General features: G+C 44.2%; 2 protein-coding genes and 1 long non-coding RNA gene across 4 annotated transcripts; 2 read left to right on the top strand and 1 right to left on the bottom strand.

The window, feature by feature from the left end:
* Window positions 1-14093: 14093 nt before the first annotated feature.
* LOC120976752 (uncharacterized) lies at window positions 14094-17099 on the top strand. Its single transcript, XR_005773087.3, has 2 exons — window positions 14094-14321; window positions 16841-17099. It is a non-coding gene; the product is annotated as an uncharacterized lncRNA (long non-coding RNA).
* Window positions 17100-17833: 734 nt separating this feature from the next.
* On the bottom strand, window positions 17834-22036 carry LOC109762299 (zinc finger BED domain-containing protein RICESLEEPER 1). 2 transcript variants are annotated; one of them, XM_020321134.4, is made up of 4 exons: window positions 21870-22036; window positions 19212-21266; window positions 19045-19115; window positions 17834-18087 (listed from the first exon to the last, which is right to left on the bottom strand). In XM_020321134.4, the coding sequence occupies exons 2-3, from the start codon at window positions 21241-21243 to the stop codon at window positions 19045-19047; spliced, it is 2103 nt and encodes a 700-aa protein (XP_020176723.1). In that variant the 5' UTR covers window positions 21244-21266; window positions 21870-22036; the 3' UTR covers window positions 17834-18087. The 2 variants fall into 2 exon arrangements, with proteins under 2 accessions (XP_020176723.1, XP_045090802.1); XM_045234867.2 differs by having other exon boundaries at window positions 21625-21876.
* A 333-nt stretch (window positions 22037-22369) lies between these two features.
* LOC109762298 (protein STRICTOSIDINE SYNTHASE-LIKE 10) lies at window positions 22370-24452 on the top strand. The gene is made up of 3 exons (XM_073495940.1): window positions 22370-22734; window positions 22828-23062; window positions 23143-24452. Exons 1-3 carry the CDS (start codon window positions 22377-22379, stop codon window positions 23624-23626), a joined length of 1077 nt encoding a protein of 358 aa, XP_073352041.1. The 5' UTR covers window positions 22370-22376; the 3' UTR covers window positions 23627-24452.
* Window positions 24453-27861: the final 3409 nt, after the last annotated feature.

The raw sequence follows: 27861 nt of genomic DNA on the forward strand, positions 1-27861 counted from the left end.
TAGTTGCGGATGCTTGCAATAGAGGTTAATCATAAGTGGGATTGTTGTCCAAGTAAGGGCATCACCCAAGCACCGGTCGACCTACATATCAAATTATCAAAGTACCGAACGCGAACCATATGAACGTGACGAAAACTAGCTTGACGATAATTCCCATGTGTCCTCGGGAGCGCTTTTCTCTATATAAGAGTTTGTCCAGGCTTGTCCTTTGCTACAAAAAGGATTGGGCCACCTTGCTGCACTTTATTTACTTTTGTTACTTGTTGCTCGTTACCAATTATCTTATCACAAAACTATCTGTTACCTATAATTTCAGTGCTTGCACAGAATACCTTGCTGAAAACCGCTTATCATTTCCTTCTGCTCCTCGTTGGGTTCGACACTCTAACTTATCGAAAGGACTACGATAGATCCCCTGAACTTGTGGGTCATCAAGACTCTTTGCTCGATACTTCTTGTGCTGGCTCTTTTATGATGAAGACTATTGAATTCAAATGGGATTTATTGGAAAGAATTAAACGCAACTCTGAAGATTGGGATCTCGGCAAAGGTAAGGAGTCAGGTATGACACCTAAGTTCGATTGTGTTAAATCTTTTATGGATACCGATGTTTTCCGTAAATTTAGCACTAAATATGGACTTGACTCTGAGATAGTAGCTTCTTTCTGTGAATCTTTTGTTACTCATGTTGATCTCCCTAAGGAGAAGTGGTTTAAATATCATCCTCCCATAGAAGTAAAAGTAGCTGCACCTATTAAAGTTGAAGAAAAGACTATCACTTATAATGATCCTATTGTTCCTACTACTTATGTTGAGAAACCACCTTTCCCTGTTAGAATAAAGGATCATGCTAAAGCTTCAACTGTGGTTCGTAAAAGCAATATTAGAACCTATACACCTCCTGAGCAAGTTAAAGTTGAACCTAATATTGCTATTGTTAAAGATCTCTTGGCTGATAATATTGATGGGCATGTTATTTATTTCCGTTAAGAGACTGCTAGAATTGCTAAACCTTGTGCCAAAAATAAACATAGACCTGTGGTAGGCATGCCTGTTATTTCTGTTAAAATAGGATATCATTGTTATCATGGCTTATGTGACATGGGTGCTAGTGCTAGTGCAATACCTATTGACTTATACAAAGAAATTATGCATGATATTGCACCTACTGAGTTAGAAGAAATTGATGTCACAATTAAACTTGCCAATAGAGATACTATTTCACCAATGGGAATTGTTAGAGATGTTGAAGTCTTGTGTGGGAAAACTAAATATCCTGCTGATTTTCTTGTTCTTGGTTCCCCACAAGACAGTTTTTGTCCCATTATATTTGGTAGACCCTTCTTGAACACTGTTAATGCTAGGATAGACTGCGAAAAGGATGTTGTTACTATTGGTTTAGGTGATATGTCTCATGAGTTTAATTTCTCTAAATTTCGTAGACAACACCGTGAAGAGGAATTGCCTAGTAAGGATGAAATTATTAGTCTTGCTTCTATTGCCGTACCTCCTAATGATCCTTTGGAACAATATTTGCTAGACCATGAAAATGATATGTTTATAAATGAACGAAGGGAAATAGATGAAGTATTCTTTAAACAGGAACCCATCCTGAAACACAATTTGCCTGTTGAAATCCTAGGGGATCCTCCTCCACCCAAGGGTGATCCCGTGTTTGAGCTTAAACCATTACCTGATACTCTTAAATATGCTTATCTTGATGAGAAAAAGATATATCCTGTTATTATTAGTGCTAACCTTTCAGAGCATGAAGAAGAGAGATTATTGAAATCAGCACCGTGCTGCTATTGGTTATACTCGTGATGATCTTAAGGGCATTAGTCCCACTCTATGTCAACACAAAATAAATTTAGAGAAAGATGCCAAACCAGTTCGTGATCACCAACGACGGCTGAATCCTAAGATGAAAGAAGTGGTAAGAAAGGAAATACTAAAGCTCCTTGAGGCAGGTATAATTTATTCCGTTGCTGATAGTCAGTGGGTAAGTCCTGTCCATTGTGTTCCTAAGAAGGGAGGTATTACTGTCGTTCCTCATGATAAAGATGAATTGATTCCGCAAAGAATTATTACAAGTTATAGGATGGTAATTGATTTCTGCAAATTAAATAAGGCTACTAAAAAGGATCATTACCCCTTACCTTTTATTGATCAAATGCTAGAAAGATTATCCAAACATACACATTTTTGCTTTCTAGATGGTTATTCTGGTTTCTCTCAAATACCTGTGTCAGTCGATGATCAATCAAAGACCACTTTTACTTGCCCTTTTGGTACTTTGGCTTATAGACGTATGCCTTTTGGTTTATGTAATGCACCTGCTACCTTTCAAAGATGCATGATGGCTATATTCTCTGACTTTTGTGAAAAGATTTGTGAGGTTTTCATGGACGATTTCTCCGTCTATGGATCCTCTTTTGATGATTGCTTGAGCAACCTTGATCGAGTTCTGCAGAGATGTGAAGAAACTAACCTTGTCTTGAATTGGGAGAAGTGCCACTTTATGGTCAATGAAGGTATTGTCTTGGGGCATAAAGTTTCTGAAAGAGGTATTGAAGTTGATAAAGCCAAGGTTGATGCTATTGAAAAGATGCCATGTCCCAAGGACATCAAAGGTATAAGAAGTTTCCTTGGTCACGCCGGTTTTTATAGGAGGTTCATTAAAGACTTCTCAAAAATTTCTCGGCCTCTGACTAATTTATTACAAAAGGATATACCATTTGTCTTTGATGATGATTGTGTAGAAGCATTTGAAATACTTAAGAAAGCGTTGATCTCTGCACCTATTGTTCAGCCACCTGATTGGAATTTACCCTTTGAAATTATGTGTGATGCTAGTGATTATGCTATAGGTGCTGTTCTAGGGCAAAGAGTTGATAAGAAATTAAATGTTATTCAATATGCTAGCAAAACTCTAGACAATGCCCAGAGAAATTATGCTACTACTGAAAAATAATTCTTAGCAGTTGTATTTGCTTGTGATAAGTTCAGACCTTATATTGTTGATTCTAAAGTAACCATTCACACTGATCATGCTGCTATTAATTATCTTATGGAAAAGAAAGATGCTAAACCTAGACTTATTAGATGGGTTCTCTTGCTACAAGAATTTGATTTACATATTGTTGATAGAAATGGAGCTGAGAACCCCGTTGCAGACAACTTGTCTAGGTTAGAAAATGTTCTTGATGACCCACTACCTATTGATGATAGCTTTCCTGATGAACAATTAAATGTCATAAATGCCTCTCGTACTACTCCATGGTATGCTAATTATGCTAATTACATCGTTGCTAAATTCATACCACCTAGTTTCACATACCAACAAAAGAAAAAGTTTATCTATGATTTAAGACATTACTTCTGGGATGACCCACATCTTTATAAAGAAGGAGTAGATGGCGTTATTAGACGTTGTGTACCTGAGCATGAACAGGAACAGATCCTACGCAAGTGTCACTCCGAGGCTTATGGAGGACACCACGCTGGAGATAGAACTGCACATAAGGTATTGCAATCCGGTTTTTATTGGCCTACTCTCTTCAAGGATGCCCGTAAGTTTGTCTTATCTTGTGATGAATGTCAAAGAATCGGTAATATTAGTAGGCGTCAAGAAATGCCTATGAATTATTCACTTGTTATTGAACCATTTGATGTTTGGGGCTTTGATTATATGGGACCGTTTCCTGCCTCTAATGGATATACACATATTTTAGTTGTTGTTGATTACGTTACTAAGTGGGTAGAAGCTATTCCAACTAGTAGTGCTGATCATAACACCTCTATTAAGATGCTTAAAGAAGTCACTCTTCCGAGGTTTGGAGTCCCTAGATATTTAATGACTGATGGTGGTTCACATTTTATTCATGGTGCTTTCCGTAAAATGCTTGCTAAGTATGATGTTAATCATAGAATTGCATCTCCTTATCACCCACAGTCTAGCGGTCAAGTAGAATTGAGCAATAGAGAGCTCAAATTAATTTTGCAAAAGACTGTTAATAGATCTAGAAAGAATTGGTCCAAGAAACTTGATGATGCATTATGGGCCTATAGAACTGCATATAAAAATCCTATGGGTTTGTCTCCGTATAAAATGGTTTATGGAAAAGCATGTCACTTACCTCTCGAACTAGAACATAAGGCTTATTGGGCAATTAAAGAGCTCAACTATGATATCAAACTTGCCGGTGAGAAGAGGTTATTTGACATTAGCTCACTTGATGAATGGAGAACCCAAGCCTATGAAAATGCCAAGTTGTTTAAAGAAAAGGTTAAAAGATGGCACGACAAAAGGATACAAAAGCGTGAGTTTAATGTAGGTGATTATGTATTGCTATACAACTCTCGTTTAAGATTTTTTGCAGGAAAACTTCTCTCTAAATGGGAAGGTCTGTACGTTATCGAGGAGGTCTATCGTTCCGGTGCCATAAAAATCAATAACTTCGAAGGCACAAATCCGAAGGTGGTGAGCGGTCAAAGAATTAAACATTATATCTCAGGTAATCCTATAAATGTTGAAACCAATGTTATTGAAACCGTAACCCCGGAGGAATACATAAGGGACACTTTCCGGAACATTTCAGACTCCGAAAAGGAATAGGTATGTGGTACGGTAAGTAAACCGACTCCAAAACAGTTCTAATGGCAATTTTTCTCCGTTTTGGAATATTTAGAAAAATAGAAAAATAAGAAGTAGTCCGGGAAGGACATGAGGCCTCCATGAGGGTGGAGGGCGCGCCCTACCCTACTGGGCGCGCCCCCTACCTCGTGGGCACCTCGTGTGCTCTCCGGACTCCGTTTTCTTGCACGATACGTATTTTGGTCGATAAAAATTCATTATTTAATCTCCCAAAGGTTTTGACTCCTGTATCACGCGAATATCCTCTGTTCTTGTTTCGATCTGTTTTTCTGACAGATCTAGATCATCATGACGTCTCCAAGTGCCCCCAAGGACAAGTTCTTCGAGAAGGTCATCAATCCCTATCTCGCGGAGGTGCTGCAACACCCTCAACCCATTGAGATGCATGAGGGGGTGCTGCACATCCGCGATGTTGAGGGACCGAGGAAGACCGGAACCGTGGAGACAAGGCTCGAGGCAATGGAGCAACAAGTTTTCAAGTGCCAGGAGATGGTGGAGCGTGGACTTGACTCCAGATACATAATGATCACGGAGTTCACCAACAACCACAAGCGGGATGCCAAGGACATTGGGGAGGCCATCTTCAAGCTCCACGAGAAAATCGAGCACCTCCAAGCCCAAATCTATGACCTACAAAACCAAAACTGTGAGTATGAATATAGATTCAAGAGGATGAGTTTGGCTGCAGATTTAAGGATCCCGGAGATTCGATCATCCTTCTATGATGGTGAGCCTATGCCTTGGAAGATGGACGACAAGCCTACATCATCAACAATCCCTTCACCAGCAAAGGAGACATAATCACATGGGTATGGGCACTCCCCTTGGCAACTTCCAAGCTTGGGGGAGATGCCCCGGTATCGTATCACCACCACATCTCCTATCTTTACTGTTTTTCTTAGTTCGATCCTTTTAGTAGTATCTTGATCTAGTAGAATAAAGTTTTGGTATGATGTAGTTTTGAGTTTTGCTTTATGATCCTTCTATATAATAAAGATTAGTGTTGAGTCAAGGGCTTGATTATTTGCTATGATCTTGAGTGAATAAAAGAAAAAGAAAAGAATAAAAAGAAACAAGGAGATCATATTGATCTTATGGACAGTAATGACTTCACATAGAAAGAGTATGATGATTAAAAGTTGTTGAGAGTTGACAAACATAGCTTTGGTCATCGTTGCAATTAATAGGAAGTAATAAAGAAAGAGAGGTTTCACATATAAATATACTATCTTGGACATCTTTTATGATTGTGAGCACTCATTAAAATATGACATGCTAAAGAGTTGATGTAGGACAAGGAAGACAACGTAATGGGTTATGTTTTCTTATATCTGAGATAAAGTATATTGTCATGGATCATCCAACATGTTGAGCTTGCCTTTCCCTCTCATGCTAGCCAAATTCTTTGCACCAAGTAGAGATACTACTTGTGCTTCCAAAAACCCTTAAACTAGTTTTGCCATGAGAGTCCACCATATCTACCTATGGATTGAGTAAGATCCTTCAAGTAAGTTGTCATCGGTGCAAGCAATAAAAATTTGCTCTCTAAATATGTATGATTGATTGGTGTGGAGGAAATAAGCTTTATACGATCTTGTGATGTGAAAGAAATAAAAGCGACGGACTGCATAATAAAGGTTCATATCATTAGTGGCAATATAAAGTGACGTTCTTTCGCATTAAGATTTTGTGCATCCAACCCTAAAAGCGCATGGCAACCTCTGCTTCCCTCTGCGAAGGGCCTATTTTTTATTATCTTCTACCTTATGCAAGAGTCATGGTGTTCTTCACCTATCCTTTTTACATTTTATCCTTTGGCAAGCACAGTATGTTGGAAAGATCCCGATATATATATCTAATTGGATGTAAGTTAGTATGAGTTATTATTGTTGACATTACCCTTGAGGTAAAAGGTTGGGAGGCGGAACTATAAGCCCCTATCTTTCTCAGTGTCCGATTAAAACTCCGTAACCACAAGTATTGCGTGAGTGTTAGCAATTGTGAAAGACTAAATGATAGTTGAGTATGTGGACTTGCTGAAAAGCTCTGATATAGACTCTTTCTGACGTTATGATAAATTGCTTCAATGACTGAGATTATAGTTTGTTGGTTCTCAATAAAGTTTCTGATTCATACTTTGCATTGTGAATAGATTATTACTTGAGCATAAGAAATCATATGACAATATCTATATATGTTGCTGTTATCATGATGCCCTCATGTCCGTATTTTATTTTATCGACACCTCTATCTCTAAACATGTGGACATATTTATCGTTATCGACTTCCGCTTGAGGACAAGCGAGGTCTAAGCTTGGGGGAGTTGATACGTCCATTTTGCCTCATGCTTTTATATTGATATTTATTGCATTATGGGCTGTTATTACACATTATGTCACAATACTTATGCCTATTCTCTTTTATTTTACAAGGTTTACATAAGGAGGGAGAATGCCGGCAGCTGGAATTCTGGGCTGGAAAAGGAGCAAATATTAGAGACCTATTCTGCACAACTCCAAAAGTCCTGAAACTCCACGAAAGTTATTTTTGGAAATAATAAAAAATACTAAGCGGAAGAAATACCTGAGGGGGCCCACACCCTAGCCACGAAGGTGGGGGGCGCGCCCCCTGCCTCGTGGGCCCCCTGTTGGCCCTCCAGTGCCCGTCTTCTACTATATGAAGTCTTTCGTCCGAAGAAAAATTAGAAGCAAGCTTTCGGGACGAGACTCCGCCGCCACGAGGTGGAACCTTGGCGGAACCAATCTAGGGCTCCGGCAGAGCTGTTCTGCTGGGGACACTTCCCTCCGGGAGGGGGAAATCATCGCCATCCTCATCACCAACGCTCCTCTCATCGGGAGAGGGCAATCTCCATCAACATCTTCACCAGCACCATCTCCTCTCAAACCCTAGTTCATCTCCTGTATCCAATTCTTGTCTCTAAGTCTGGGATTGGTACCTGTAGGTTGCTAGTAGTGTTGATTACTCCTCGTAGTTGATGCTAGTTGGTTTATTTGGTGGAAGATCATATGTTCAGATCCTATATGCATATTAATACCCCTCTGATTATGAACATGAATATGCTTTGTGAGTAGTTACGTTTGTTCCTGAGGACATGGGAGAAGTCTTGCTATTAGTAGTCATGTGAATTTGGTATTCGTTCGATATTTTGATGAGATGTATGTTGTCTCTCCTCTAGTGGTGTTATGTGAACGTCGACTACATGACACTTCACCATTATCTGGGCCTAGAGGAAGGCATTGGGAAGTAATAAGTAGATGATGGGTTGCTAGAGTGACAGAAGCTTAAACCCTAGTTTATGCGTTGCTTCGTAAGGGACTGATTTGGATCCATATGTTGCATGCTATGGTTAGGTTTACCTTAATACTTTTGTTGTAGTTGCGGATGCTTGCAATAGAGGTTAATCATAAGTGGGATGCTTGTCCAAGTAAGGGCAGCACCCAAGCACCGGTCCACCCACATATCAAATTATCAAAGTACCGAACGCGAATCATATGAACGTGACGAAAACTAGCTTGACGATAATTCCCATGTGTCCTCGGGAGCGCTTTTCTCTATATAAGAGTTTGTCCAGGCTTGTCCTGTGCTACAAAAAGGATTGGGCCACCTTGCTGCACTTTATTTACTTTTGTTACTTGTTGCTCGTTACCAATTATCTTATCACAAAACTATCTGTTACCTATAATTTTAGTGCTTGCAGAGAATACCTTGCTGAAAACCGCTTATCATTTCCTTCTGCTCCTCGTCGGGTTCGACACTCTTACTTATGAAAGGACTACGATAGATCCCCTATACTTGTGGGTCATCACGCGTTCGCTCGCGGGCACCATCGCGGCGTCGACGCGTGCGTCCAGCAGACCAAAAGTCCCGGCCGTGTGAGCTGCAGGTGGATAGCAGGAGCGAGAGCATGCTTTGCTTCTAAAAATGGTCCACAAGTTCTTGAATCAATGCAATATCCCATGGGTACATTTGATCTGGGAATCTTATTACCAGAACAGCCTGCCCCCTGGTTAGAATGCCCAATGCACATTTTGGTGGAAGGATTGCCTGAAGTTGCTGGACACCTACAAGATACATTCTTCATGTACTCCTGGTTCAGACAAGTCAATCTTGTTTCGGAAGGATAATTGGGCTGGGAATACATTGAATTCTCAACGGATACAGCTGGCCTCCTTTGCCCTAAATCCTCACATGTCTCTGCATCGGATCATCAATACTGAGGACACTTGATCACTATTTCAGCAACCTTTTTCAGTGGAAGCCTTTGAACAATATCAGGAGATGCTTGGTCTGCTGCAAAACTTCCCCGTTCAGGAACAAAATGACACTTGGCGATTCCCTTCCGGTGCAACGTCCTATGCTTAGTCAAATACATACAAAATTCTTATGGGGTAATTTCATACCATCCTTGCCATCTCCTGGTTATGGGAAGCTAATTGCTCTCAGTTGAAGCACAAGATTTTCTTCTGGCTTCTCATTCATCAATGATAGACTAAATACTAGAGGGACTAGAGGGATGCTCCTTAGGAAGAGTTTCTTCATTGACGACTACTCTAGGCACACCCTACTGAATTAATACCAGTGACCCATGTTCATCAAATTGATTTACACTCTTCTGTATGGGCATTTTTTAGCTTGGACGAAAGGATTTATCATTTGGAAACATTATGTTTGATTGTGCTCGTTATATACCTATCGACAATATAACATCACTTGATCAATGTCTCATACAATTTTTTACCGTTTGTTAGCAACATAGACTCCTCACTATAAACAATGTTTCACCTGATCTCCAATCTTTGTGCTTCCATAGCGTAGCACGAGCATCTTACTAGCATAACAATATGTTGCTGTTCTAAAGATGATCATGATGCCTTAATTTCCATATTTTATTTTATCGACACCTCTATCTCTAAACATGTGTACATGATTATCGATTTCGGCTTTCGCTTGAGGACAAGCGAGGTCTAAGCTTGGGGGGGGTTGATATGCCCATTTTGCATCATGCTTTTATGTTGATATTTATTGCATTGGGCTGTTATTACCCATTTTGGTACAATACTTATGCCTTTTCTCTCTTATTTCACAAGGTTTACATGAAGAGGGAGAATGCCGGCAGCTGGAATTCTGGACTGGAAAAGGAGCAAATCTGAGAGACCTATTCTGCACAACTCCAAAAGTCCTGAAAATTTACGGAGAATTATTTTGGAATAAATAAAAAATATTGGGCGAAGAAAATACCAGAGGGGACACACCAGATGACCACAAGGGTGGGGGCGCGCCCTACCCCCTGGGCACGCCCCTGTGTCTTGTGGGCCACCTGGCAGGCCCCCGGTGCCCATCTTCTGCTATATGATGTGTTTTGACCTGAAAAAAAAATCATAAGAGAGCTTTCGAGGTGAAGAGCCGCCGTCTCGAAGCGGAACCTGGGCAGAAGCAATCTAGGGCTCTGGCGGAGCTGTTCTGCCGGGGAAACTTCCCTCCCGGAGGGGGAAATCGAAGCCATCGTCATCACCAACGATCCTCTCATCGAGAGGGGGTCAATCTCCATCAACATCTTCACGAGTACCATCTCCTCTCAAACCCTAGTTCATCTCTTGTATCTTATCTTTGTCTCAAAACCTCAGATTGGTACCTGTGGGTTGCTAGTAGTGTTGACTACTCCTTGTAGTTGATGCTAGTTAGTTTATTCGATGGAAGATCATATGTTCAGATCCTTAATGATAATTATTACTCCTCTGATTATGAACATGAATATGCTTTGCGAGTAGTTACGTTTGTTCCCGAGGACATGGGAGAAGTCTTGTTATAAGTAATCATATGAATTTGATATTCGTTCGATATTTTGATGAGATGTATGTTGTCTTTCCTCTAGTGGTGTTATGTGAACTTCGACTACATGACACTTCACCATTGTTTGGGCCTAGGGGAAGGCATTGGGAAGTAATACGTAGATGATGGGTTGCTAGAGTGATAAAAGCTTAAACCCTAGTTTATGTGTTGCGTCGTAAGGGGCTGATTTGGATCCATATGTTTCATGCTATGGTTAGATTTATCTTAATTCTTCTTTCGTAGTTGCGGATGCTTGCGAGAGGGGTTAATCATAAGTGGAAGGCTTGTCCAAGTAAGGACAGCACCCAAGCACTGGTCCACCCACATATCAAATTATCAAAGTAACGAACGCGAATCATATGAGCATGATGAAAACTAGCTTGACAGTAATTCTCATGTGTCCTCGGGAGCGCTTTGCTTTATATAAGAGTTCGTCCAGGCTTGTCCTTTGCTACAAAAAGGATTGGGCCACCTTGCTGCACCTTTCTTACACTTGTTACTAGCTACCCGTTACGAATTATCTTATCACAAAACTATGTGTTACTCTACTAATAAAAAGGCTATTGCTTCTGCCCGTCCGCCCTCATGTTAGATTTTTTTCGTCCATCCGTACGCTAATCTATTTTCTGTCTGCGCTCTTTCTTGGGCCTCGCCTTGCGATCGTTTGGTGTGGCTGATGCGTTGCCACTTGGGCCTAAGCATGTCCGCGTCAGATGTTGTAGCCAGTGTTTCTGTAAAAAAAAGATTGTGGCTAATAGATAGTCCCACATCGTTTACTTGTAGATTGTCCCACCAGTTTAAATGTGTTTGTGAGTTGACGACAACAAGCAGCATGAAAGGAGTTGGTCAAAGAAGGAATTAATCGGGCAGGAGATGCTGCCTCAAGAATCGAAGGATTAACGATCAACGAAGAAAAAGAACAGAGGGAACTTTCGGGGCGGACGAGCGATGAGACAAAACTGGAGCCCAGCAGCGCTGGGTCGGCGCAGGCGATGTCATGGCCGGAGCAGAGGCGGGGGCAAACTTGGGCGGTGCTGGTCACCGTCGAGGTCAGAGGAGGGAAGAAAAGGAAGGGGAGGAGCGAGGAGGAGCTCGTCAGCGCCAATGCCTTGCCAGAGGCGCGGGGAGCAGGGGGCGAGGAGAATCAGGGCATGGGGGCTATGCGTGCCTGTGTGGCGGCGCACAAGGGAAGGGATCGAGAGAGGAGAGGAATTTGGGATCGGTCGGGTCGCTGCTCTAGCCTAGGCAAATGGGTGTTGCGCTGCTCCTCTCTCTCTCTCTACTATTTTTTATTTCTTTTTAATTTAGAAATAAACAGAGAACTAAAAGAAGTGAGGAAAACTCCCCTCGAGTTTTGAAGTGAGGATATTTCCCCTGGATCAATTTAAATGTGATTAATCCAAGAACATATAGGATTTGGCCATGATGGAAGAATTTGAATTTAATTCAAAACAAACGTACACGGATCACTATGCCTCAGTGCTAGCCGAACGCGGTTCACTCCAAGTCTGAAAAGGAATCTATAGAAGATGGGCAAGTTTGGTAAAATGACGAATATACACAAAGAAATAGCAGATGGGTAGGTTGTGTACACAAAGAAAAAACTCACGAATTTATTTCCATCATGGAAAAATACTCCCATAGTTCCCCCAAGCACATCGATTGACTTCGATTAGAAGAACACAGTGTGTATGTTGCTGCCAAAACATAAAAAGAGGAATAACCCTGTATGGGCTCGGCTGGCGAGTGATGCGACGAGGAAACACGCCACGCTTCTCAGATTGTTCCTCCAACGGCACCTGATAAACGCTAGCTTCAAGAGGATAGGAATAGGAATACTCCAGGACCAATCTGTCAAGAAGCATGGTCGGCGGCGAGTGGGAGCCAAGACCACCACGCCATGCACACATACCATCATCCGCGTTAGCAATTGCCACCGGCTACAAGCGTTTGCAAGAACATGAACATATGCCGATGGGGATCGGAGCCGAGCCGAACACCCACATAAAATTGTATAAAACCACGAGCACTCACAAAATTGTTGTTTGGAGCAACGATTTTGAGTATGTTTTCTCTTTTCTAAAAATAAAATTAGGTGCAAACAATCAAAACATCTTTAAAAAATAGGTTCAAACAATCAAAACATGTATGCTCTACATGAAAAAAATAACTACACAAGTTTTTGTTTTCATTTTGCCAGAAAAATAGTCATATTTCGGGTACAAAGACCAAAGATCATGTAAAAAATACAACTACAAGTTAGAAAATTCACACTAGAAGTAGGTACTCTATAGCTATCTCTATAGTGGGAAACAATGCATGCCTTTGTAACTATTGTTGGCACTATTAAACTTGATTTGGGAAATTAAATTTTAGTAAGATTGAGTTATTTTTTTCTTCCGTTACAACGCACGGACATATTTGCTAGTAAAAATAAATGGTTCCCCAGGTTCTCCTCCCATGAAGAACATCTAGAAATGTTTTTTCTCGCAATCCGTATAGTTTGTCCAGGAACCCAAAGAAACGGCAACCCAGCAGAGCCAGGCTGGCCGGCCTAGACCTGAGATGGAAAGAGCATTAAAGAGAGATAGAGAGAGCATGCTGCATGCATACCCAAATCTTTTGGCAATCTATAGGGATTCGGGCCGCTCGTCTCCTCTCCTCCCAAGTTCCAACAGTCTTTCCGCCCCTCCCGCCACGACTTTTTCCCGTGTCCTGAGCCAGCCAGACAGACCCACACGATAAAAGCAAGCAAGCAAAGCAGAGAGCGGCGCAGACGCCATCTGCGGCCATGCCAGGGAACAGAAGAGAGAGAGAGAAAGAGAGGGCGAGCTTAAGCAAGAAAAGACTCGCTGGCTGGCTGGCTGCTGCTCTTGCCGCTTCTCTTCTCAAAAGAAAGGAAAAAACATCTTCACACTTGGCAAACACGCACGCGCGACGGCCAGTGCCCGAGACCAGACGGTGAAAAAATTCCTCTCGCTTGCAGCGGATGGTAGAAAGCCCGCCCCTGGCATGGCCGCTCATCTGTCCTGAAAAAAGGCTTCGTGAAAACCGAAAAGCACGGCGTAACGTTGATCACCCTTGCTACTACTAGTAGTACTTTTTTCTTAATCTAAACAAGAAAACCTACACAGATCGAAGTTCTCTCCACGGCTGGCAATGGCATGCCGCTGAGGGTTTCGAGTCTCGACTCTCGATGACATGTGAGGGAGGCCTAGCACGAGTAGTACTAGCTGAAACTACCGGGGCTTCGGCACGGTGGCCCACTCCCAGCGAGAGATTGCTTTCCCGGTAGTAAAAGACAGGGACCGTCGCAGCAGAGCCATGCTCATCGTAGACACCCACACAGTCGGGGAGAGAGAGAAGCAGACATGCATGCAGGGGGCTGCTCTGTACGTGTACGCGGGCTGCTGTGCCAGGAGCAGTGCGCGCTGTGCGGACAAGAGAAAAAGCAGGGGAAACAGCTGACAGCCATTGCTCATTTGCTCCCTCCTCTCCTTTTGCCTCTCTGCCTTCTCTGCTCCGCGCGCCTTCTCTCTCCTCTTCATTCAAAACCAAACGGAGTGGGCTGCTCTGCTCTCTGCTTAGCCTTTCTTTTCTTTTCTTTGGGAGACACGCAGCCCCACACCTTGCCTTGCCGGCTTGCTTTGCTCCCTTCCCTTCTTCCTCGCTCCCTCCCTCCCCTCAAAGAGTACCACCGGCTACAACACTCTAGCTCCCAACCAAGCGAGCAATGGACGCGGATGGGGCCCACCAAGCTCCACCCAGGCCTCCATGGCCTCCTCGGAAGCACCAGGTGGACGCGGAGGAGAAGGTGAGGCCGTGCTGTGTGTGTGTGTGTGTGTGTTCTACTTGCTTCCTCGTTGTTCTTGAGCTTGTGAGTTGCCCTTGTGGCGAAGTAGCACAACATACAAGCAGAGCATAGGCATGCGCAAGATACGTTTTTAGAACGGGCTGCAGGTGTCAGTTCTAGATTTTTTTTTTTTTGCGGGTGCTGGTTCTAGGTTTTCATCGTATAGATTTGGTTGCTAGCTGCTGTTTCCAGCAGCGCTGAATCAGCATCATCGTCGTAAGTCCACGTATATTAGCTAGACGGCTGAATTTGCCTGTCAAATATGGTTCCAACTTCAAGAAACAATGCATCATCAATGACGCAGAGGCCGGAGGCATGCCTCCATTTCCAAAAAAAAAACTTCAAGAAACAATGTTACAAACCGAAGTATTTGGCTACACAAAAGGTAGTCAGATGATTAGATCCAGCATGCGAGAACTTGATGTAGGCTACTACTTCTTTTAAGGTCACTAATTGGTTTAATCATCATCTTTGATGAGCCTCCAGTCGGACCATAGTACCGTTTGGTGGACGTACATTTCGTCTTACTGCACTCGTACTAGTCCTAGTGCTAGTAGCCTAGTACTACGAGTACTTCGCACATTTCACTGGTGTGCGGTAGTTTAGCGCTTGGTAACTCTTACGTTTCATATTGCTATATTCTTTTGTCAAAGAACACAAGTAGAAAAACTTCAGCGTTACTTCTCTCTTGAATCGTTGGGTTCATAGTTAGGCGAAGATTTTGGAGTTAGGTCATGATTCTTCCAGAATGGGCTTATTTTAGTGCTTTGATGCTTTCATCAGTATATATGCCCTCGGGTGGTCTCTCTTTACCTAAATATTAGGCGATTTATTTATACTAGTTAACAGAAACATGTTCCTTAGCCACTAGGGTCACGCCAAGCCGCCAAATCTAGCTCTTTTCTTGAGCCACTGACTGCTAGTGTAGGCGAATAAAGGTTATTGCGCCTTGGTAAGTTATATTTTAGGTGACAGTGAAATGTCTCATCCCCTTTGTGATCTGCATTGCCTTGTGGCAAGAGGGCCTTATTGTGCACCCTTTGACATTATGGTATGTCGAAAAACCAGCTAGAATTGGAAAAGATACACTAATTGGGACCATCTTAAAATTTCTCACCATTCAAACATAGAATAAAATTATTTGCTTGTTTTTACTAATTTTATTGTTCCCATCACTGTTTGTTTAAGTAGACTTCCAGTAACTGTGAGGCGACTTTACTAATATGATCAGGATGGAGTTTATGATCGATGTAGTATCAGGTAGCGTTGCATTAGAAAGTCGCATGTTCTCTATTGTCTTCTAGCACTGATCATTTTATCTTTTCTCAAAAGGTGAACCTGTGTTTTTCTCTCAAAACATAAAACACGGTAAACAAGAAGACGGCTTCAAATAAGAAATATGACAAATATTTTTCAGAAGAAACAAGAAGACAAAAGGCTCATACTTGTGTTGCAATTGTTATTACGTAGACTTAAGACTAGAGAAATTCCTCTTGGCATCTCATTGCAAAGTGAAGACACCACATTTTCCCCTGACCAGCCTATGCATGTCATTTTTGTCTTTTACTTTGTTACAGCATTGAAATGCCAGAAAGTGCAAACTTGTAGATTTATGTGGCTCCTGTTTCAATTACTCATCTTCTACCTTTTTTCATATATATACACGATTTGCGTGCCCTACTAAAGGTCCTTCTGTTAGGACCATAGCCATCAACTCACTTTAAAGCAATCATTGTTTGCTTTATTTCTATTTTTTTTAGTTTTTCTAAGAATCCTGATTGTTTTTAGAAGTATGGATTCATTTCCTCGCTTCCTAGAAGATCATTGCACAGTGAGCTTGTGGAGTTACGCCCTGATATGTTGGTGTAGATCAAACAAAACCACTCTGATATTTAGTTTTTCTTAGATGCCATAGAGTCACTTCTCTTCAACTAAATTTCTTTACAAGAAGATGTGGCACCCAAGGTGTGGATTTCTTGCTCCCGGGCTTCATGGAGAGCCTTTTTTTTTTAATCGAAAGTGAGAGTTTTAGGTTTCATAAAGTTCTGAAACTAAATACACACATACCTAGCACTTCTTGCAGCCATATTGTGAAAAAGAAAACGCCCTTAAGGTTGACGTGTACATATTGGCAAAACTAAACTTTTCATTATGCTTATTTGACCTTAAGGTTATAAGCTTATGAGCCGCCGACAAACCATGAAAAAAAGCATTATTCTCTCTGCATGTGTCCATATCAACAAACACTTTGGGTCCTGGGTTTTTTTTTTTTGAAATTCAGTTTGGGTCGTATCCTAGCTTATATAATGGGTATGTCCATAATCTAAGTGGGTCCAGCTGAAAGCTAAGTGGTGACCTTATGCACTAGAGATGCTTATATAGGATAACTCATGGGGTTGGCTATTCTGAATGGCGTCGTGCTGCAGTGTAATTTTGTTATCCCAATTAACATGAGATTTTTATCTTCTCCTGATTTGCAGGTGCCAGGCCCGCGTTGATCACTCGGAGGAGCCGGGCGTCCACCGGTGGTGACGCCTGCTCGATCAAAGAGCGAGGGAGGGAGGAGAAGTCGGGAATGAAGCCGTATTGGTCCGGGAGCGTATACATAGTACTCATATTCTTTTGCGTAACGTTAGACAGTACTACCAGATGGTATAAGTTTCAGTTTTCAGGTAGAGGTGCAATCAGTAACTGGCCAGCTAAGCCTGCCTATTCTTTGAATTTCTATCTACTCTACTATTCGCGCTGCGTCTTTATTCCAATCGAATCCATGGTCCGGCCGTGGTGTGGTTGCACACTGACTTAGCAATTTTCACGCAGTCTAAGGTGTGACGCTAGCTAGGCGTGTAACGCGTGTTAGTCAAGCGCTGCACAATGTAGTGTGGCGCTCTGCTGTCCGGCGTTACAGGGTTTGCGGAGTGATTTTTTTTTCTCTTCAGTTTGTGAATTGATTTCGACCACAAGTCATATTTGTCGTTTTTGCCCTGTCTGTGTATCTTGCCATCTAGGAGTAGTCTTCAGCAGCGCTTCAACTGTACCGGAGTGGGACTCGTCGAGTCTGAAAATAGGCCAAACTGTAAGAAGTCTTGACTCTTGAGGTGAACACCGCAGTCCTCTTTGCCAACCCTACTCTGGCTACAATTCAGGTGCTTTGTAGAGCTCACGGTAAGTTTTCCCAAATGGCAAGTGCCACACGTCAGGTGCATAGCACTCGGGCCCTGACGTCTTTCGGTGGCAATTTCAATCACGCAAGGTTGACAAATTCCGGCGACAGACGGCAAGCTTCTATCAAAAATATACTTAAGCATGAAGTTGTCATGCTTGTCAACTAAAGTTGACATCCTTCGATTTTCCATACGCTCGTATCTGACGTGTGACTATTATCAGGGTTCTAAGTTTTGGGATTACTTTCCAAATGCTCGATGCACAATATTGTCCACTCCAAGCACTCCAGGGCATGTCCGAGGCTCCGGGGACGTCTGCAAATAGCTTTGCTGAGCAGCATGATACACACACAGTCAAGAGTGCAGTCACAGTACACCGACCAAACTATCTAAAAATGGCACGGGATGGCTGCGCCATGTTAGCCTTCATTTGGGGGGGCAACACGTCTAGAACTAGATGATACATTTACATGATTAAGTTGCTGCTTCTTGGACAGGGGCATGGATAAATGCCATTCTTGTACCTCCATTCTTCTCCAAACGCCCTCATCGCAGATGAATAACTGCGGACAAGTTAAATTAATCAGGTGCCATAATCTAGGTGGCTCGAGAAAGTAAAACGCCACATAACATCTTTTTGTTTATTTGATGGATCGTGAAATTTCGAGCTAGCAGGAGAAACAGAGCCACAATGATTAACCTTGGTGTCACTCCGGATGGGCAAAGCGAAATGTACAGGTCTAAAGCATTACCATTATGGTGGTAATTAGTTATATGTGCAAGAGTTGTACTATGGTGGATAAAAATGCACAAGCACGCATATGTATGCTGATACGTGTGTGTATATAGTACATCTAAATTTTAGTCTTCATTCTTCAACGTCTGTGATTAATAGCCCTAGTGTAATTTAAGTAATCGGTCAGCTGCATGGCAAAAGTCGCATCCTAGTAGAATTATTATTGTACTCTCTCCGTCCAGAAATACTTGTCATCAAAATGAATAAAAAGGGTTGTATCTAGATGTATATTAGTTCTAGATACATCCCTTTTTATCCATTTTGATGACAAGTATTTTCGGACGGAGGGAGTATCAATTTGAGCTCACCACGCAGAATAAGAAGGCAAATACGGAGTACATGCTATATACACAATTAGTTTATCACTAGTATTTGCAAACAAACAGATAATCTGTTTACACCAACTGTCCAAAACACATACTTGGCAATCCATACAAATACCAGTTCCATTTAATTATAAGATTACTTATAGGAGAAGCTCACAAGGAAAAAGAGGCCCGTTTTGTTTTACACAACAGCAAAAGTGCAAGTTTCACTTTCTGGTAAAAAAAACACAAGTTTGTGCTTAGTGTCACTAGCATGCGGGCCTGTGCATTATGACCTAAAGTGGCATTTCAAGTTGAATTGGTATGGATCAAAAATCAAAATGCCTTAGATAGTAATTCAAGAAGGGCGAGATAAAGAAACAAAATAAGTTGAAACGAGTTGCTCCCAATATACTCACCTAATTCGGTGCCACAATAAGTTCGTCGCCACGTGGCACTTTATCATCTGCATGGCCATCTGAATTAGCAACTGTAGAAACACACAGGAAACCAATCATTGGTAAGTGCACATGAGTATACAAGAGTAAAACTAAGTTCATACTATATCTGTAAGACTCAGTGATACCTTCTGTGTCTGCACGTAACCAATCTTGCGCGCAGACCAATCCCTCAACCGTTGAAGGGTCCATAGTACTGAGATACTCATTCAGCACCCGGGCTTCACTGTCCAGTGGGATGATAGATACAGGGATAGCAAGAATATCACGGGCCATTTGAGAAAGGACAGGATACTTTGCCGCAAAAGACTTCCACCATCCCAGGATGTCAAAATTATCTTGATTCCCTTCTTTTTGACGATAGACAGCTTCCTCAAGATACAAGTCCAAGTCAGACTTGAAGGACTGGCCTGACGATGACTCCTGAATATACTGATCAAGTCCCCGTCGGGCATCTGATAATGTGATGCGAGAGAAGGTCTTAGAGTCATTTCCATTGTTGTACACAGAGCTCATGCAAGAACTACTGTTTCCAGCGTAGAAGAGAACGGCTGGATTTTTCAATGAATCTGCTGAATGTTCATACTCATTGCACAGGCTGGTAAAGGTTTGCTTGATGGCTTCTATTGTTGCCTTTGCTGTAAATTGGTCATTTCCATAAATCAGCTGAAAAAAATACTCAATTGACTTCATCTTGTACCGAGGATCCAGTATGGATGCAAATGCCATTACTGGCCTAGTAAGATCCCAGTATCCCTCGAACTTTTTCAGCATTCGGCCAGCCACTTGTGCAACAACAGGAGATGGACTATTGCGCCAGGTGTTCAAAAGAACCTGGATCTCACACATGTCATTGAAATATAGGTTTGCGGTTGGGTTTTCCACTGGAAACTTCTCCATTGTATTATTGAGCGCGTCAAGTATTTCAGTGAGGGCTTTCACATCAGCCCACTCCTTAGCGGTCAAGAAAGCAGCATAATTTGCTTCCTGTTCTGCAAGGCGCACAAGCACATCGTGATAATAGCATGCAGAATCAAACATTAAGTAAGTGGACGGCCAGTTGTTTGGAGAATCAAGAACTAACAGTTTTTGGTCAATCTGCAGCAGCTTTGCGGTATCTAGAAACTTTTGAAGCCTTTCTTGTGAGAACTTGACATTCTGAATCATCTCACGGACTCTATTAATTATGTCAGATGTCTGTTCCAAGCTTTCTTCAACTGTGAGATTCAGAATATGTGCACAAGAGCGCACATGGAACAAATTTCCGTTTAACAGGAGAAGTCTCCTAGGCTGCATAACTCTGAGAAGTTCTGTGGCAACAATGTCACCAGAGGTGCAATTGTCTAGCACAACAGAAGCTACCTTCCTTTCAATACCCCACTGTTGTAACTTCTCCAGAATGAGATTGGCAATCTGATTGGCTGTAAAATGTTCCTCGACATGCACAAAGTTAAGAATTTTTTTCCTAAGTTTCCATTCATCGCCGGAATGATCAATGTAGTGGCAGGTCAAACACAAGTAGTCCATCTGTGTACTCGATCGCCACATATCAACTGACATGCTAACCCGGCAAGGGGTCTTGAGGAGCACATCCTGGAGCTTCAGCCTCTCGCTTTCATAAATTGCCATGCTATCAGCTCTCACTATGTCATATGACACCATGCTAAACTGTGGCTGGAGATTCTTGACGAACTTTCGAAACCCCAGATCATCCACTATTGAAAACCGGTAGCCATGCTGGACAATCATACGGGCAAGGTCTTGCCGGCTGAGTTCTTGATCAAAGTGTGTGCTATCATTGTCATTGTCCTCACCAGAGGCATGTCCATCGCCAGGCTGCCCAGTGGATGTTTTGTTGTGGAGAATACGGCGCACAATCAGCTTCCGACGCTTACCAGCACGGCGTGTAGAGGTGGTGGTGCATATCGCAAGGTGGTTGCGTAGGTGTGTGGTGCCTGAACGGCTGGTTGCTGTGAGCTGCTTCTTGCAGTGGTTACAGATAGCAACGCAATTGCCGTCAGCACGGCGCTCCTTGGTGAAGTCCTGCCAAACAGCAGACCGCAACTTGCGTGCCCGTGGATTGTGCACCGCGTTCACAGACGCGAGCGTGGTGCTCACTGTGCCATCAATCGTCACCTCCATCGCTGCCGGTGCCAGCATGGTATCGCGTGTAGGCTTACACACTGCAGCAGGTCCAAAGAAGAAGTATCAGGAGAACAGTCGATAGTGGATAGAACTACACATTTTGATCCAATACGAAGTTAAAGGAAATGGCTCCATGTTTCTCTCTTTTGCAGAAACAAAAGGTCAAAGAAGGCTTTGGACACCCTACTGAAGAACTGGGAATCAATGGATGATGACTTCCCATGTACTGTCTGAATAAAAATTCCTCTTTCCAACTTAAAGATTGCTCATGTGTTAAGCGCATACTCACACTACATGACGGCTAAAATTTCGCGAAGTGCTGAAAGCTACCATGGCACAGGGTATATGCAAAATACGGACTGAACGACCTCCTTTCACTAAATCCCCTTCACCTACCCCGTCCGAAGACCCAATCCCCAAAACCACGACACAATCAGCCATGGCAAGCAAGCGATCTCGGGAATCCAGGGACTAATCGAAGCCCAGAGGGGTCGGGTCCTACTCCCGCCCCCATGCTCGAGCTCCACGAAATGGGCTCCCAAGCCGGGGCCTCAGCTACAGCTAGCGTTTCTGGCTCGGGTAAGCGGACCCGCTAAGACGGAGGAGGCGGAGAGGTAGAGGGCGTAGGGCGGGAGACTGACCTCGTCTGCGGCGGCCGGCGGCGAGCGGCGGTGATGGGTCGCGGGGAGGGGACCCGCAACCCGATCCGGTGGGGGCTTAGCAGATCGGAGCCGGGGCCGAGGAGGCGTGGGTTGCGAGCCGCGACCCATTTCGCGAGTGCAGGGTGGTGGTTTTGTCGCCGTGGTGGGTTTCGGGTCCGCGCCTGCGCGATGGACGGCCCCGATGCGGCCGCGACAGCCAGCTTCTCGGTCGGGCGTGGTTGGCCCGGACCCCAGACTACTTTGGTTAGTGGTAGCCAGGTTGGAGTGGGTGTGGGTGGACCGAGGCGAACAATACCTGAACCGCGCGGGTTCGGGCCGAACTCAGCAGAGACCACAAACGAAACGGGCTCGGTCGGACGTACGGGGGCAGTCCGTCACGTCACGTCACGGTTTTACTTACAGTTGGTGTAGGATTTTACGTAGAGTTCGTGGAGGATTGCTACCGTGTCCGATGTGATCCATGGGTCGTGGCCTCCCATAAAAGGCATGGAGGTCCGCGCTACGACTTCCCATAGAGGAAAACTTCCGAGGACGATGACGACGGCGACGATGGGGCGCAACTCGGCGGCGGTACTCGTCGTGCTTGCCTGCCTCGTTTCCCTCGCATCGGCCCAGCAGGTCAAGACGACGGACACGCGCTGGAGCTACCGTCTTCCGCTGCCCGACGGCGTCAGCGGCGCCGAGAGCCTCGCGTTCGCCGGCAAGGACGGGATCTACACCGGCGTCTCCGACGGGCGTGTCCTCAGGTGGGGCGGGAGCGCCGCCGGCTGGAGCACCTTCGCCTACAATGCCAACTACAGGTCGGTCGGTGTAATTAAAAGCTCAAAATCGTGTTATCAAGTGGGTCGATCGCGATTTAAAATTTAGCTTACGTGTGACATGTGGGACGTGTGTAGGAAAATTCCTTTGTGCTCGGATTCTGGGGTGCCGTCGGAAGAAAAGGAGAGCATATGCGGGCGGCCGCTGGGTGTCCGGTTCAACAGGAAGACCGGCGAGCTCTACATCGCCGACGCCTACTTGGGGCTCATGAAGGTCGGCCCGGAAGGCGGCGAAGCCCAGGTGCTAGCGACGGAGGCGGACGGCGTCCCCTTCCACTTCCTCAACGGCCTAGACGTCGATCAGGCCACCGGCGATGTCTACTTCACCGACAGCAGCACCAACTATCCCCGGAGGTACCGTGCACGCCCGATCACGCCTTAATTTTATTTTATTTTTGTAACATCAACCCCGGAGATGACGAATCAACGTGCAGGTTTAACACGGAGATCATCATGAACGCCGACGCGACCGGCCGCCTGCTCAAGTACGACGCGCGGACGAAGCTCGTCACGGTGCTCGAGGCGGACCTGCCGTACCCGAACGGCGTCACGCTCAGCCGCGACAGGACGCACCTGGTGGTGGCGCACACGGTGCCGTGCCAGGCGTTCCGGTACTGGCTCAAGGGGCCCAAGGCCGGGCAGTACGAGCTCTTCGCCGACCTGCCGGGGTACCCGGACAACGTGCGGCGCGACGGGCAGGGCGGTTTCTGGGTGGCGCTCAACCAGGAGAAGGCGCGGCTCAACGCGACGGCGGCTCCGGTGAAGCACTTGGTCGGCGTCCGTCTCGGCGCCGACGGCGTGGAGGTCGAGGAGCTGACGGCCGCCAGGGGCGTGACGCTCAGCGAGGTGGCGGAGCAGAGCGGCAACAAGTTGTGGTTGGGTTCCGTCGAGCTTGATTATATAGGCCTCTTAGTTTGATCGATTATGTGGCAGCGCCTTTATGGATTAGTACGGGTTCGTTAGTGGTTGTCTCAGACTAGCCACCATGGGTAGTAACATAAAATAGTAACATTGCCCATATTACTATTTTATGTTACTACCTCTATAATGGGGAGTAACATATGTGTGGTAACATGCAACACTTTATTTATTAGACTATAGACTCATATTGCCTTGATATGTGTGATGTTACTCATACTAGTAGTAACTAGCTATGTTACCACATGCCTCTCTTTCTTCATTTATTGCTTGCCACATCATCTATTTTATCTAGATATGTGTGATGTTATTACCTATGTTACTCCCACTGTAAGTAGTCTTACTAAATAGAGTTAAAGGTCATGGCTTCGTATGGCTTCAGGACTACATGCAACGGTTTTTTGCAGATGTAATTATGCGAGTATTAGTTATCCTTCTGTCAAATCCATTTGCTTTGCTTAAGATCTTTTTCTTTTTGCATGTTTTTCTTTCTGAATTTCGACTATTTGTACGGAATACTATTTAATAATACCATTTATTAGGAAAACATGAAAGGGTGATTTAAAAAGTCATCCAGAATTCTTTCTACATGAAAAAGGACAACAAAAAAGTTGTTCGATACTCATGTTGACTTTGAAGCAGCTACATGGTACTGGCATTTTGTAGGCGTGGTTCGTTTTTTCCCATTTGTCTCTATCTATTGCTGGGAAGGTATATGAAAGAAGGTAACGAAAAGTGGATCGAGGAATAAAAGCTCGAAGACAAAGAGAACTTCTCCGGGTTAGTGGAGAACCCATGCAGCATGGCTTCTCTGACGAGCAGGAAGCCACAAAAAGCAATGTACTATTGTAACTGATTTTTTAGTAGGCGAAGTTGCCGAATTCTGAAATCACTACAGGCATTGTGCAGAAAATTGTCGGCCCTAAAAACGATGTGTCCCCATGATCATTTTACATCACGATATCTTTCTCTTCTAGTTATGCATTTTCCACTTCACTTTTATTTTTATTTATTTGATGGAATCGTCCGGGCAGAAACCGGGAAGAATCTCTTCTGCCGTAGAGGCCTCGTCGACTGCTTCCGCTACGCCAGGAGATGATGATCACGAAAAAACAAAGTGGGATGTCAAGACACCGATGAAAAAGATGGGTTTCGGCTGTAGCCTCTGTTGGAAAAGGCAGTGCCTCAGAGGCGCTTAGGCACGCTTAGGCGCTAGGCCACAACCAAACGCCTCGCCTAGGGCATAGGCGAAAGCCTAGGCATTGAAATCAATAAATTTTCCACTCGAGTGAGAAGTCATGACATATTTTGTTGATGACCCAAATGGACCATATTCCAATGGACATTATATGATAATTTACTGATTTACATGCTCTAAATTGATGCATATTGAGAAACAGTATAACGGGGCGAGCTAGGAGCCTCCACAGCGATTCGCGTCTCTCAGCCGTTGGATCACTCAAACATACGATGCAGATCAAGTCGGTCATCCCACATCCTTCACACGTTCGATGAACCGTCTCGCGGGCTGCTGCTCCGCAGAACGAGCTCCTGTTTCTCTCCTTAAGCGGGCCGTCCAAGGCCCAGGCCAGGTCGTCCAAGTTCCAGCTCTATTCCCCTGAACGAACGGCTCCTTTGTTCCTTCCTACGCGATGCGCCGTCGCCGTCAGGATGCTTCTGCTACACGAGCACGACTGGGTCCGCGTCGGTGATGTTCACCCTCCTGTACTCTTCCTCCGGAGCCCCTTCTTTACTTTTTTTATTTCATGTCTTGCAGCGCTCCTCCATGGCAGCGCGGCGCCCGCCCCCGTCATCGTTGTCCATGGCCGGCTGTCCTTCTACTGCATCCGCCACCATGCCTTGCAGCTGTACGGCGCATCCGTTCCCATTCCATAACTGAAGCTGACATGCTTCGTCACTAATCTCAGCTTCATAGGTAAACACATCATTTCTCCATACACTTTGCTTGGATTACTGTGGAATCAAATACTGATTGGTTTGAGTCCTCGTTTTGCAGTCCGTTGAGAAGAAATCTTGCCCCGTTAAACGTTATTCATTTTTTTTGTGAGTTCCATGCTTATATTGGTTTGCTTGGATCTGTTGGGTTACGTAGTAATTTCAAAAAAATTCCTACGCACACGCAAGATCATGGTGATGCATAGCAACGAGAGGGGAGAGTGTTGTCCACGTACCCTCGTAGACCGAAAGCGGAAGCGTTAACACAACGTGGTTGATGTAGTCGTACGTCTTCACGATCCGACCGATCAAGTACCGAACGCACGATACCTCCGAGTTCAGCACACGTTCAGCTCGATGACGTCCCTCGAACTCCGATCCAGCCGAGTGTTGAGGGAGAGTTTCGTCAGCACGACGGCGTGGTGACGATGATGATGTTCTACCGACGCAGGGCTTCGCCTAAGCACCGCTACAATATTATCGAGGTGTAATATGGTGGAGGGGGGCACCGCACACGGCTAAGAGATCAATGATCAATTGTTGTGTCTTTGGGGTGCCCCCTGCCCCCGTATATAAAGGAGCAAGGGGGAGGCGGCCGACCTAGGAGGAGGGCGCGCCAAGGGGGGGGAGTAGGACTCCTCCTTTCCTTGTTGGAGTAGGAAAAGGGAAGGGAGAAGGAGAAGGAAGGAAGGGGGCGCCCCCTCTCCCTAGTCCAATTCGGACTAGTCCATGGGGAGGGGTGCGGCCACCCTTTGGGGCCTTTCTCTCCTTTCCCGTATGGCCCATTAAGGCCCAATATGAATTCTCGTAACTCTCCGGTACTCCGAAAAATACCCGAATCATTCGGAACCTTTCCGATGTCCGAATATAGTTGTCCAATATATCAATCTTTACGTCTCGACCATTTTGAGACTCCTCGTCATGTCCCTGATCTCATCCGAGACTCCGAACTCCTTCGGTACATCAAAACACATAAACTCATAATATAACCGTCATCTAACTTTAAGCGTGCGGACCCTACGGGTTCGAGAACTATGTAGACATGACCGAGACACGTCTCCGGTCAATAACCAATAGCGGAACCTGGATGCTCATATTGGCTCCCACATATTCTACGAAGATCTTTATCGGTCAAACCGCACAACAACATACGTTGTTCCCTTTGTCATCGGTATGTTACTTGCCCGAGATTCGATCGTCGGTATCTCAATACCTAGTTCAATCTCGTTACCGGCAAGTCTCTTTACTCGTTCCGTAATACATCATCCCGCAACTAACTCATTAGTTGCAATGCTTGCAAGGCTTTAAGTGATGTGCATTACCAAGTGGGCCCAGAGATGCCTCTCCGACAATCGAAGTGACAAATCCTAATCTCGAAATACGCCAACCCAACAAGTACCTTCGGAGACACCTGTAGAGCACCTTTATAATCACCTAGTTACGTTGTGACGTTTGGTAGCATACAAAGTGTTCCTCCGGTAAACGGGAGTTGCATAATCTCATAGTCATAGGAACATGTATAAGTCATGAAGAAAGCATTAGCAACATACTAAACGATCGTGTGCTAAGCTAACGGAATGGGTCAAGTCAATCACATCATTCTCCTAATAATGTGATCCCGTTAATCAAATGACAACTCATGTCAATGGCTAGGAAACATAACCATCTTTGATCAACGAGCTAGTCAAGTAGAGGCATACTAGTGACACTCTGTTTGTCTATGTATTCACACATGTATCATGTTTCCGGTTAATACAATTCTAGCATGAATAATAAACATTTATCATGATATAAGGAAATAAATAATAACTTTATTATTGCCTCTAGGACATATATCCTTCAGTCTCCCACTTGCACTAGAGTCAATAATCTAGTTCACATCGCCATGTGATTTAATATCAATAGTTCACATCTTTATGTGGTCAACACCCATAGTTCACATCGATATGTGACCAACACCCAAAGGGTTTACTAGAGTCAGTAATCTAGTTCACATCGCTATGTGATTAACACCCAAAGAGTACTAAGGTGTGATCATGTTTTGCTTGTGAGATAATTTTAGTCAACGGATCTGTCACATTCAGATCCGTAAGTATTTTGCAAATTCTATGTCTACAATGCTCTGCACGGAGCTACTCTAGCTAATAGCTCCCACTTTCAATATGTATCCAGATTGAGACTTAGAGTCATCTGGATCAGTGTAAAAACATGCATCGATGTAACCCTTTACGACGAACCTTTTTTCACCTCCATAATCGAGAAACATATCCTTATTCCAC

Source organism: Aegilops tauschii, chromosome 3 (genome assembly GCF_002575655.3).
Source record: "Aegilops tauschii subsp. strangulata cultivar AL8/78 chromosome 3, Aet v6.0, whole genome shotgun sequence".
In the NCBI taxonomy this organism is placed as follows: domain Eukaryota; kingdom Viridiplantae; phylum Streptophyta; class Magnoliopsida; order Poales; family Poaceae; genus Aegilops; species Aegilops tauschii.